Genomic DNA, 13,311 nt, shown 5'->3' with positions numbered 1-13,311 from the left:
CCAGGCCAGAGCGATTCTCCATAACTTATTACAATGTCATGATTAACAAAACCTAGGTTAGAATATTACACTATTTCTCTGAAAAAAAAAATGATTGTTGCCAAAATTACAGCAGGATTTTTGTTTACTGCAATGAAACTCTTTTTACCCAGGGTAGAATATCACAATATTATCTGCCCAAGAGAGGCATGGAATAAGATATTCATTTAATGTCTTCTCGTGAGATACTGCCGTACATGTACCTGCACAAGTCTCCCTCTGGTTTACACACACCTGAAAAATCGGCTCCTGTCTGTACTAAAAAATCAAGTATTTCTTGAAATATTCACTTCGGGTAGTCTTAATTAGGAACAGACCAGCTTAATTTTTTAATTTTTCTTTGGGACGAAAGCATAATTACTTTCTGAAAGTGTAAGCTTTAAAAACAAGGGGTTTTTTACAGTTTTGCCTCTAACGTTCAAGGTACAGATACTTCAGATATACAGTTTTTCTATGGGAATCAGATGTTATATGATTTCCCGCCTTAAAAACGGCGTCATGAATTCAGGTTTTATGGAAATTATTTAACTTTGGAGTCGTGATGAATTTTGGAATCCCTCATAGGTTTTATTTAATGAACAAAATGGCGCCCGACGGCATGACAAAACGACTTTTCGTGTATTTTTCCTCGTTTGCGAAGTGTTGCAAACTTTAGCCAAGGTCTAATGAACAACATGACAGAAATGGAAGAGGGTTAACTTTAAAATAACAGGCAAAAAATCCCTCACTCGCGTGATTGTTTCAACGGTTACATTTTATTTTACTTTCGTATTTGTTTATTGAAACCCTTAACATATCCCTCAATCATACATCTGCTATCTAATATCTTCTTCACACCATGGCTTAGATCTGTATAAAATTGCTTTGCGCTTAACTTTTGTAAAACCTAGCTTTATCGTTTTGAAAGCTGAAATCAGTAATTGTCTAGTTTTATGCCACCGCGAGTTTAGCTTAACTCCCTAAGTTAGGGTCAACAACGTAGAAGGCTAAATCCATTTAATATTTGCCTTTTATCGTCGTTTTAGCTGCAAACGGTCATTACAATATGGTTGAATTACAATCGTTTATCTATTAGCCTGACCAGACTGCCCGGAATATTATCAGAATTGTGGACGTGAAGACCTTATGCTTCTACATTTTAATTAGTGTTTCATAAGACTAAGAAGAAGATCATTAAGATTTTTTACGCATACGTTGCAGACAAGGTAGTCATTCACGTACGTTAGCTATTTGCACAAAAGTACGTCCGCAATGCGTGCGTGTGAAAATGGAATTGAGCCATGTGCCATGAGAACATTTTGGGATTTTACTATCAGATGACTAAATTTTACATGGCATCTGTATCACACGTACGAATTGCTGACCTATTTAATATTCGAATTCGCGCTTCATCGTTATATTACAAGTACAATAGCATATCCTTAGAGTCGATCCAAAATTATATAAACACCCGTTGGCCGGCCACTATGTCGATTTTTCGTTAAACTATAGTGACTTCGTTTACAAATGCAAGAGATTAGTATCCACCGGCTTTGTAGATACTTAAGCAATATAAATTACATCAATGGCCAGCTTTTTTCAGACATCCTGAAAATAATTCCATGTAATATTTATCTGTTCAATTGGTCTAATACTCTAAAGGGAATGAACTAAAAAATCATGTCTTAGATGGGCTGACCACTTTACCAACTTACTCTGACCTCTGAAAAGTGGTGTTTATACAATTTACTTCAGTTTGGGGGCAGAAACAAATCGCAAAGTTGTGTATAAAACCACACCAGCTCTGTGGGGATTGCGAGGGTTTCGGGTTCCCTGAAAAAGATCCCTTAAATTAATAATTATTTTCAAGTAGACCTATTTCAAGGGGACTTCTGAGAAGTCTGCAGAAGCCGGTTGGTCTGTAGAATACACATCTTGAATCCTCACAAGAATGGGAATGTTTGTTTTTGAGAAAGCAATTTTTCGCCCTTAACAGCAGATTAGTTAGTGTTCCAGAAAGCTTGCCAAGATCAAAGCATGGAAATATAACAGAATGCACTCCTGATTGTTTTTTCACATAATCACTACACACATAATCGTTACAAATTAGATTCACGCTATTGTTTGTCCAAACTCTGGACAATTAATGAAACAACCGCTCTTTGCACTGGTGTTGCACTGGGACTTCGCTGAACCAATCAGAATCGAGTAGTGTCATATATGTATATTATCGGTCGGTAGTTATTTGGCGTTCATAAACATGTCCCCATAATTCGCCGATGGGACGCAGTCCTTGTAAGTGGTCGAGGCCTGTCCCCATAAGAGTGTCCCCACAAGAAACATTCAAATTTTCCTAATTGCAATGGAGCGTTAAACAGACGAGGTGACAAGAAACCATCGCCTTGACAATTTTTTGGATATCTGCTTCAGACGAGGTAGTCCTCGCAAGAAAAGTAGGGAGACGTAGACTTCACGTTCACGTAATGCCCTTAATTGTTGCGTTACTCTATTTGCACATTATTAAAACAATTTTTGAACCTTTCTCTCCCAGAATCGACCTCGTGTCTAGTACGCACGTGAATAAAACCCCAGTATGTGGCCTGATCAAATGATTGCTTTTGAGTAGTACCAAGAGAGAATAAAGGGTAACAGAGTTAATCTCTATAAAGGCCTTTCTCCCAACATAATCCTCTCGAGATATTTTTAGACAATGGCCAGTCATTTTCAGCACCCATGCGCATTGTGGGCTCGTTTTAGGAGGGGGCGGTGGAAAGGTATGAAAACGAATGTAAAGTTGCTTGAGCTGCACAGGTGAACAAAATCTGCTTCACAAGATTGGCTATTGCTATACTCTCCCGGGATTTCTGATACCGGAATTGATCTAAACATTACTTGTGAGGGATCACCTTGGGAATATGGTCTATCTTACCACTCATCCTCTCTTGGTGGTACTGTTTATTATGCTGTACAAGTGGCTAAAGTTTTGAGTCTGTAAATAAAACATCACGTGGCCGTTTCAGTGAATACTGATGAGAAGAACGATCAAGTATTGTAGACTTAAATATGAAAGTAATTTAAGCCTCGTACTCTAAGGGATAACAGAGCTAAACTGCTCAAAAAGGTTTCCATCTGACACAGGTAGTACGTCTGTAGATTACACTATGGCCTAAGTTTTATATTCTCTTACAGCTACATCACTTCTGTCGAAATGTTCTCTATTCAAAATTCATTTTGCTGGGTCATGTGGGAGCTACTTCTGAGTTTTGTCGTTTTGAACATTTTTTTCCCTGATAAAGTCCCAGAAGAAGGTATCTACCGAATTCCACCACAATCAAAGAAACTTTTAACGTTACAGCTATCAGTCTCAATTTGGCAAATATTCTCCTTTGATAAATATTCTCCCCTAAAGCTATAGACTTTAAATAACACTGAAGAAGCAGCTTCCAATCTATAAATTACGACATGGCAATTTTAACATCCGCTACTTGTGAATACTCAGTCCAATGCAGGCCCATTTCTATCTTAAGGTCCGTTTCAGACTGTTAGAGTAAATAGCCGATCTTTTCTGCTTCGCGTTCTTTGATTCACCCTTTGACCTTCCTTTCCATTGTCATGTTAACTTTTCGTTAATGTACTTGCTGACTATCGTCTGTGATTTTAGGGGATTTCCTGCTTACTTGTCATAAAGGATTAGTAGTCTTTATAGCGGAGCAGTAAATGTCGTTTGTTAGAAATTACACTGTATCTGTCTCCACTGTGTTTTACACTGTAACTCCGTGATCAACGTTATTCTGTTGGCAGTTCCCGTTCTCTTTTTCCGAACAATAATCGAGGCAGTCCCAAAATTTTGTCCATGACAGAATTTTCCGAGGCATTCTGTGGTTCAAGAGCATCAGCATTGCTATCATTGGCATTTCCTACCTCTGAAGTAAGTAAACAAAACACCGTCAGCTACACAGTTAGGTTTCACTGTGTTAGTAAAGAGGTTATGTAGAGAATGATAGGAAAGAACAGTCAAAGCAGAAAAAGTGCAAGTCAAAGATACAGAAATATTCCTCCACCCCCAGAGTAGTTAGAACAGCTTCAGTACATTAGAACCCAGAACCCTAAGACATAAACCACTTCCAAAAGAGATAAAGATATAACAAAAGATGATTGCCGCGCGCTACAATTAACTATTTCATGGCCCTACATTAGACTGAGCTCCCCAAAATACTGGTTGTGATTATCATGTTAGGTTTTCTAATCTGTGACGCGAAAACAGAGAACTTCTGTTTGTTTCAGGGATTACCAGTCTAGTCTCATGATAGACTTCCACCTTCCACCATTGTGGTTAAGATATATCTACACTGCGGTTGAACCATCTCCTGACGGTATAACTACATATACATGTTTGTTTTTGCTTTTTCTTTCTCTTCCATCTGACATAGACCGAGCCACACCGGTTTTTCTTAAATTAGGATCTGGAGCTGCGGAAGAATAGGTGCCTTTCGCTACGATACTATAAAGATCATCATCGGAACTGTCTGTTGGTAAATCTGGGGGCGGAGGCGAGAAAGGGTGAAAAGATGAAGTTCCTGGAGTGATGTTGTAAGAATGCCGGTCAGATATACGCAAACTGGGGTTATCTGCGTATGTTTCTGGCAAAGCATCCAAAGGGGAAAGAAGTTCCCCCGTGCTAGGAGGTCGCAGCGTACCTTTTTTAGCATCTTGCTCCTGAGGAGAGCATTTTTCAGAAGAAACATTCCTGCGCTGTAGAGTACCGCCTGGTATGCTCCCTTGGTCCCTGCTTAAGCCTTTACCGCTTCCATCTTTTTGCCCTGACTCGCTGTGCTTCTGCCAAATATCGCTAGGTTTATTGTTGTAATTTGGGTTTGTTGTTATATTCGGAGTAGCATTATTTGTCGGTTTCTCCTCACTCCATTTTCTGTTTAATTTCGGGGTGTTCCGATGGGCCGAGTAAGGTGTTGGTGTTCCCGCGTTGCCGTCAGATGCCAATGCTACATTAGACGGATTGGAAAATTTCACTGGGGAGTTCGGATTTGCCCGCTGATATGACCCTGAATTTTGTGAGGGTGTGCTGGGTGCCTCACCAGTGGTCCAGGGTTGCTTCACCGTATGACCAAGAGAGTTATACTGTGCACCTCTAGAGGGTGATGGCTGTTGCGTTACACCTCCGGGGCTTTGCTGCCTGTTGTTCAAATTGCCAATTGTAGTGGGATACTGATTTACCAAAGTACCGTCTGGAACCGATCTCGCTGGCGAGGAGTTGCTTATAATCCCAGTGTTAGATGTTCCATTGGCAGGTATTGCTTGTCCATGTGGAGGCCAGTTAAGAGGATTTCGCACGGGCGATTGATTATATGCTGCATTTCCTGTAGCTGCCCTCTGGCGGGGTAGGGTTCTTGCGGGTGACTGACTTTGCAAAGCGTGATCTGATTGCGTTCCGTGTCGATGGTGATGAGACACGTTTCCAGCGCTGAGGTGACGAGGAAGTCGTACTCTCTCGTCAGGATAATCAGGCATGCCTTGACTGTGGTGCCGTTCATGACTACGAGATACATTACCGGTGCTGTTGGCTCTTCCGCGTCGTGGTGTCCCGGTTCTGGGCTCACTTAGAGTACGACTTCGACATGGAGTAGATGGAAGGCTGGAAACCGCGTCACTTCCACGCTGATTACCTGGGTTTGAATTGGTGATCGAGCCTGAAGGTTTGTTACTATTGCTACCGTTAAACAGAGGGTTGACATGAATACCTGTGCCATCGACTTTCTTCACTGTTCCATTTTCCATACCAGAATATCTGTTTTAAATATTTAAAGGCATTCATCAGTGAGTTTGACAGTGTAACTTTTTAAGCAACAGTTAGTTTTGAACATGAATGTCTGGGAACCCATCTTATTCACTGTTTGACTCATGTAAATGATTTATCACTCGCAGCATTATCGCTCCCGAACGTGAAAAGGGATCGTAGATAACATTCCCAATAAACAAATAAAATATGTGCTGAAAACGTGAGGCTGCTTTGTTAAATAGCTCATTTACTTTTTTCAACTGCATTCAAACACATTTTCACCTTCATCAGGTGTCGACCCGAAAAACTCTACTTTGATTCGGCTGAATGCAAATAAGATGAGTTGCAACAGTCACCCTACGACAAAAACGCCCTCCCAAAACCATAGTTCCTTACTCCAGACAGATATAAAAACACTTGGCGACTCAAGATCTCATTCTGTACATGTTGCGCTCTTGGCTTTGTTGTTCGTTTGGATTTGTTATTCGTTTGCCTTTGATGTTATTAGGGGATTTTTTCTTCCTTTTTTCCTTTCACTCTTGATATTTTGATGCAAACTCCAAAGTCTTTCAAACGATAAGCCCAGAATTAATGAAATGAGTCTCGGTTTCTCACCTATCGATATTGAACTCTTTGGGAACATGATTATTTACGTCATGGGCGGTGAATACAACCTCAGGTCCTTTTGGAAGCATTCCATCGGGTGCTTCCTCCGCGTCGGGTAATTTCTCACTTTTTCCGGGGACATGTCCGTTCTGGTTAGTTGTCTTCGTATCCTTGGGTGGAGCTATGAATCTTTTGGGTTGGTGCATTATGTCAAGCTTCAGGAATTCCTTCTTTTTCTGGAGGGTTAGAAAGCAAGCTACAACTGCCACCATTATAATTGCTGCTCCCAATGCGCTCAGGAGAAACACCGTCGTGTACGTCGAAGAATTGTCTGCAAATGATTAAACCAAAAGTTGTAAAATAGTGATCTATTGTTCGTCTGCAAAAAAATGCGATAAACACCTGAAGGACGTTTCATTTGTTCCGCATCGGAATGTAGGCTCTCAGTGATGACTTGGAATGATCGGAGAATTACTAGGAAACCGGACAACTGCTGGACTGACAAGTATTCGCGAGATCACTGTCTGATTTCTCAAAAAGTGTATATCTGTGGTCCATAATACTTGGATATCTTTTGTATCCCTTATTTAATCGGGGTATCTTTTTATCTTCTGGTCCAAATTAATGTTGTAATTGTTGTTTTTGTTGACGATGTTATTCCTGTTGTTTCCTCCTCCTACCCCGCGAGTAAGAAAAGTATGATACTCAGGTTAGCAACGCACACCAGAATCTACAACCATAGTACGACTGGCTCTATCCATCAAAAAGCGAATTATGTCATGGGAATAGCAGGCCAAGCATTGTCATGGGAATAGAAAGCCAAGCATTCCAGAGAGCTAGGTGCAACTTCAAAAACTTCTATGGCGTACGGATATTTACTACAAGCACAAGAGAATCCTAAATACTTCAAATAAAAGAGGATCCTAGATTCTCTGTGTTCTTAACCTTGTTGCTACCCTTAATACACTAACGTTATTCACGTGTAATTTGTATATGCGTATCTCACCTTTCATGTGAAGAAACCAAAGGTAAAGTGATCCTGACACACCTATGACGGCCTCTGGTCTTGCCACCCCCATGACTTCTGGTGCACCACTGGAAATTGTCTTGGATGAAGCTCCCCTGTGAGTTGTCGGTATAATTGGTCGTAAAGTGGTGGGTATGGAGGTAAGAGTCCCGTTTGGTAATGTGCAGTTGGTACAGTTCACTTGTATCGTGATTGGTACACCTGTGGACGTGGTTGGATTCTTAGACTTTTGGTGTCGTTCAGTGGTTATTGTTGTATTTGTTAACACAATAGGAATGGTTATTGGTACACTAGCTTCAGAAGTTAAGACCGTAACGTTCGGTTTCAACGTAATGACACCTTTACTTACCGTCTTTGGTTCAGTGATCGTTGCCCGGGTGCGTTTCTTAGTCGTTTTCGGTTTAGAAACGATTGGTAACGTTGTCGGTGTCACTTTAGTGGGCTTGTTAGTCATCGTTACCGGCGCTTTTGTCGATAGATTGGTAGACGATAGAGTAGAAAGTTTGGAAGTTGTCTCAGCGAGGGTTTTCGACCCAGAAGTGTGCTTTGTGGACTGAGGTGCTTTAGTTGTGCGTGTTCGACTCTTTCTAACAGTAGAATTAGTGCGACTTTTTTTTCGTTTGGTCAAGGTTGTTACTCTCTTACGTGTGGGTGTTACTTTGGGTGAAGAAGTGGATAAAGTGACAGGAGTAGTGCTGTAACTAGGTGTTGTAGTGTATAGAGGAAGGGTCCTGATTTTTAATTCATGTTTGTTCACTGAAGAAGAAAAAGGAAAGAAGAGAAGTATAATCGTGAGAGAAAAGGTCGGATCTTAAGTTGCAAGTGAGACAATTTAAAGAGATGGCTACAGAATACAAGAAGAGGAGATTCCAAGGAGGCTGTTTGAAATTCAGGAAATATGTGGACAAAATTGTTGCATTACCATTTTTTTGTACTGTGTCACCACACTCCAAGAGAAAATTTGGGCCATGAGTCGAAAAGCGACAATAAGATGTAGTAATTTAATAACTAAAAAAATACTCACCACAGGCGTAAATAACTTTAAGAACTTTGTAAACTCCTTTGCAGTGATTTCCAAAGTAAGTTTTATTTGCGGTAACAGTACAACGCTTTTTCTTGTCACACAGTTTCATAATCCGTACGGTGATATTCTTCAAAGGGCATTTTGAGTAGGCGTTTGTGTCATTAGCCTGAATCACTGAGTCATCGACGAGGGGCTTTTTAAAAGGACAGACAGTGTCACCATACTCCTCACGTCCGTAGGTAGCAGTATAAATAACCATTGCAAGAGACGAGTTTCTGCAATTCCATTTGACCGTCGTTCCTTGGCAGATGACCTTGGAGAACGTGCGTCCTATGTCCTCTATACGAACCTCTAAAACGGAACGAGACGATCAGTTTCTTGCAAGCAGTCAGAAAGGGAATTTATGTCAAATATCACAATCCCCATTCCCTGCAATCTTCCATCACACTTTGTTTAGTAGAGATATTAAACAGTACATTATGGGTAGAGCAACTGGATTACGAAGAACTGAGAAATATCAGATTGAAAGGTACTAAGATGGAAGACCTGCTTAACCAGAGCTCTGTTACGATATCCCATAAGAGCACTACAGTAAATATACCGAGACTACTAAGGACGACTTTTCTTTTGATACGAAGACAACCTTTTGCTTTTTCTCGTCCGTACTAATGAGATCAGGAGACGAGACAGAAACTCACTCCAAATTTAAACTTATAGAAAGCTTGTAAAATACCGGCCAAAATCTCATTTTTTCCGAAGGAAAGGAATCTTCGAAAATTGGCTGTTTGGGGCAGAAAGTCTCGGAGTCATGTCAACATTTTTAATTTTTGAACATGTGCTATCGGTATGTTGCGCTCCCTTAGAGACCCGGGTGACAAACTTGGAGGAAAGGTGAAAAGCTGCAACAAATTGTGGTTTCTGCGTATTCTCATAGATGTTGCGGTCGCGTTTTCTCTATTCTAAAACAAACATCTCTAAATACAGCGTCATTCTGATCGTTATGAAGGAAAGTAAAACATTCAACTGAAAACATTTAAGTGAGTATTTTAGCAGATGGAATGTGCAAAAAATATATTTTGGCATTCTTTGCTAATATCACATGAGAAAGCCATTAATTACTCCAAAAAATGGGATGGTGAAAATTCAGTCCCTGAATAATTAGGCGCGATTTTCGGACTTGACATGTTTCTATCGATACACAGTCAATGGCTTTAAAGGACTCACAGTATATTCTAAACGTTTCAATTGAACTGCGACATGTTGAAAGAAAGGCATTCTTTGACATCAAAAAAGGAGGAAATTTGAAAATGGTTCATTGTTTGGAAAAAAGTTGTTTCTTCCACAAATAACTGATGTTTTTTTCCTTGGCACTGAAAGATGTCAGTAGTTAAGACAGCTGGAAAGAATACACGCTACCTACCAGGGGACGACTTTGTTAAGAATATAATTTCATTCTGCTTTGTTTTCACGCCATTTGCATTTTTCATTTGATTATGGACGTTCAATTTGGGTCCACATGAAAATTGCCGCAAGATCTTTGTGAAGGGATGTTTACATCTATGGCCAAAAACAACTCCTTCCGAACCAATTGCTCTTCTTCGTGTGCGGTGAAAAGAATAACTTGATGATTTTCTCCCGTGATCTTTGCTTCCAGCCCTCGTGGATCGGCAGGCTTGGAGACAAACCGTGACGTATAATTTATGGAGAATGGTCTCGTACTCTACGTATATTCTAGCAAGCGTTTACATTTACAAACAGTTTCGTACGTGTCTGTCATAAAAAATGTATGATGAGCAAGTGTTATTTATGCTCGAAAGCTATGGTTTTACATTTCGTGGGAGTACTTCATGGAAATTCTTCAAGTTAAACTCTAATTGGATATCCAGGCGTGCCGAGCAATGAAAGTTCTAAAATATTAAAGGATGTTGTTCCAGAAATTAAAGGTTCTGATCAATTATCTGACTTTCAAACAAGTGTTGAGAATTTTGATTCTCCTAAACATCAAATGAAGGATAACAGAAACACTAAAGAATACAGATATCGTTATTCTATGAAAATATAAATTTCAAACCTTACGACAGAATCACACATTTGTTAAAAAACCTTCGTCTTTGAAACTAAGGCTTTCTAATGCAAATGTTTCTCTTCTTACTAAAAATAGCGTAAAGAAAATGAATTGACTACAGAGCATATGACAAGACCCAAAGAGACTTTTTATTAGCTGTAATTAAAGACCGTCCGATAATGCCTACAGATGTGTTCATTCCTGAACGAGGGATAAGCGTGTTTACAAAAGTTGCGTAATTATTGGACTTTATTCGGAAATAACTTCCCTTATGGAGCTGACGCGAAAAGTGTTAATGAAAATAACACAAAGAAGAGCAATTATCGGTAATAACGACAGTAAGAAAGCAACTCAAAAACCACGGTTTTCAAATTTTTCGTCTCATTTAAAAATGCGCCCGATTGAGAAAGCTCGTTAGGGTTCCATTGAATTTCTCGTTGGGCCTGTTGAGTTCACGTTGAGTTTCTTTGGGGCATGTTGAGCTCAGACACAACTCATTTCTGTATTGCATATTTTATCCGGTTAAAAAAATGCTTGTTTTTGTATTATTCATATCGCAAATCTAGCCACGTTTGTTTTCACAATAGACGCTTGTGGCTTTCAACTTTCGCATCGCCTTCTTTCATTTGCCATTTTTGGAAATTATTGAAGGTCGCAACACTGATTCATTTTGTTGGGCTATGTCGTATATTTCCTTAAAAAATGGAATTATTTTACCTTTTTCCCAGTCAAGAAACTCACGCGAGGATGAGCTTGTTGTATACATTTGCGGTCCAGAAAGGGATACTAAGTGAGTGTCAGATTTTAACACAAACACTGTCTAACAATGCTTTTCTAATTTTTCTCGTTTTTTCTTACTGTACAATTAACTTTTCAAAAGAATTCGAACCATTCACAAACCCAACACTATCAAAGTCACAATAGTATGGCGCGGACTTAATAATCACCCCGAGCTTCGCGATATTTATTGAGGTGACGAGAGTTAAAAAAGCAATATTTTTGCCCTTTCATTTCCAGATTTGCCTCAACTGTTACACTAAACGGGAAATAAATGATTTCGCAAATTTTGTGCTCTTGGAAAACTAAAATTCCACGCGCAAACTGATATAATGCTGGTCGCTGCTACGACCACAGACAACCCAGGTTACTCAGACGGGATGCAAGCAAAAAATAACATTAGCTTACCTCCATTATTAACCGAGACGGTCAGCATCAGCACAAGGATCACAAGGCTAATCTGGGTAAGGCAAAAACAAGCAGATTAAATACCTGTAGCTACAAGGAGATGCGCCGCATTTCAAGCCTGAAGCATGTGAAAACATTTCACCAACTTACCCTTGCAAGCACCGCTAAAGAATTAAACATAATCATCCTGAGATGTGGTCATTGGACTCTTCCGAACTCCTCGAGAAGCCGGGAAATTATCCTCTTCTTCAACGCATACACAGGAGCGAATTTAAAGTTGTGGATATTGTTGTCACCCAAATTGACTTGTCCGTCCGGGTATGCGAAGTTTATGGTGATTTTCATTAATTTTAATGCGCTTTTAGAAAGCAGAGCTGTCGTCCAATTTGAAAGGTGTTGTGGCCGCTGAATCAAATTTCGTCCGAATGTCAGTTGATAAACAATCGATGTTTGGCGAGATCTCGACGATAAGCCGCAAAATCTCTTCGGAGAACCCCTGATCGATTTGATCTAAGGTGCTAGGTGTTAAAGTGGTGAAAACCGCTTAATTCCAAGGTAAACTAAGCAGACATTTCTGATTTTCTACACAAATTTAATTTAATCGTTTCACCACCTGCTTAGAAGTATCACCTGTTTGCCTAATATGGGTAATGAGTTGTCAAATACACCAAGCCATAATTGTAGTCGTAGGTTGACAATTATAGACAGGGCACAAAGCCCATTGGAACTGCACAAAAGGCAAACAAAATCAAATTACTTGAGACACTGGACTGTGTTTACAAATTTACATTTAGGGAGGCATTCTTGGTCGCACTGCAAAGTGGTATAACAAGGGCGCGTGGCGAATCGCACGAGGATACAAATTGCCAATTTCAGAGCAAAATTCTACAAAGTGCTTAAGTGAAGTGCAAAGAAAACGTGTTCGAAAGTACTTGTGGATGATGTTTGATCGCAGTGACCATGGCACTGTTCTGTCGATGCAAAAACATAATATGCAAACTGATATCTTGAGCAATAAGTTTCGTGTTTCTAGGCCGTGTGATAAGTCTCAGATGTCTCTTAGAATACAACAAAGCGTCTCGAAAACCACTTAGTCACTGATCGTTTGTGATAAGTTAAAAAAACGTCAAACTATAAAATTCTTTGTGGAAAGTAATTTTAACAGTTTTTCTTCGAGAACAAAGTATGTTGTTCTGGCTATTTCTTCAAGAAATTACCTCAGATAACCCTAAAGCCATTCTTTTCCTTCCTTTTTGTCGTCAAATACAACTTGACTTTTTTGATCAGGATTGTTTTGCAGCGCCTCCATAAAGCAAGCCCAAAACAGACTGGTTTGCTCGCTTTATGAAAAAATATTACGAAAATTCTTATTTATTTCAATGAGTTAAATGTCTATTCAGGGATCCTCTCCTAATCTATTATTAATCACTCAATTTTGAAAAAATGTTTGTAAAACTGAAGCAGTTGAAATTTCTTTTCCCTATTTCTCCTCCCTTGTAAAATAAAAAAACAAATAAGCTCTGTTTAAGTTAGAGCTCCCAATTTCTCATGGGGAAGGTGGCCTTCGTAAGCAGAAACCTAAGATTTAATGG

The 13,311-nt window shown here is 39.6% G+C and overlaps 1 protein-coding gene across 2 annotated transcripts; it reads right to left on the bottom strand.

The window, feature by feature from the left end:
* Positions 1-537: 537 nt before the first annotated feature.
* LOC145481371 (uncharacterized) lies at positions 538-12,668 on the bottom strand. Of its 2 annotated transcripts, XM_081459855.1 has the most exons (6): positions 11,870-12,668; positions 11,720-11,771; positions 8,470-8,820; positions 7,425-7,646; positions 6,428-6,749; positions 538-5,821 (listed from the first exon to the last, which is right to left on the bottom strand). In XM_081459855.1, exons 1-6 carry the CDS (start codon positions 11,903-11,905, stop codon positions 4,363-4,365), a joined length of 2,442 nt encoding a protein of 813 aa, XP_081315981.1. In that variant the 5' UTR covers positions 11,906-12,668; the 3' UTR covers positions 538-4,362. The 2 variants fall into 2 exon arrangements, with proteins under 2 accessions (XP_081315981.1, XP_081315982.1); XM_081459856.1 differs by lacking the exons at positions 11,720-11,771; positions 11,870-12,668 and adding an exon at positions 9,890-10,532.
* Positions 12,669-13,311: the final 643 nt, after the last annotated feature.

Source organism: Orbicella franksi, chromosome 3, assembly GCF_964199315.1.
Source record: "Orbicella franksi chromosome 3, jaOrbFran1.1, whole genome shotgun sequence".
Taxonomy (NCBI): domain Eukaryota; kingdom Metazoa; phylum Cnidaria; class Anthozoa; order Scleractinia; family Merulinidae; genus Orbicella; species Orbicella franksi.
Note: the sequence above shows the minus strand (reverse complement) of the source record. Positions and strands in the feature narration are given on the sequence as shown.

Bases quoted from the DNA above. Each gene is read 5' to 3' on its own strand.
- LOC145481371 (XM_081459855.1), bottom strand. From the start codon at position 11,905: ATGATTATGTTTAATTCTTTAGCGGTGCTTGCAAGG. The intron at 7,647-8,469 runs GTGAGTATTTTT...CCACGTCCACAG, and splicing joins TAAAGTTATTTACGCCTGTG to GTGTACCAATCACGATACAA. The intron at 5,822-6,427 runs GTGAGAAACCGA...TATTTAAAACAG, and splicing joins AAAGAGTTCAATATCGATAG to ATATTCTGGTATGGAAAATG.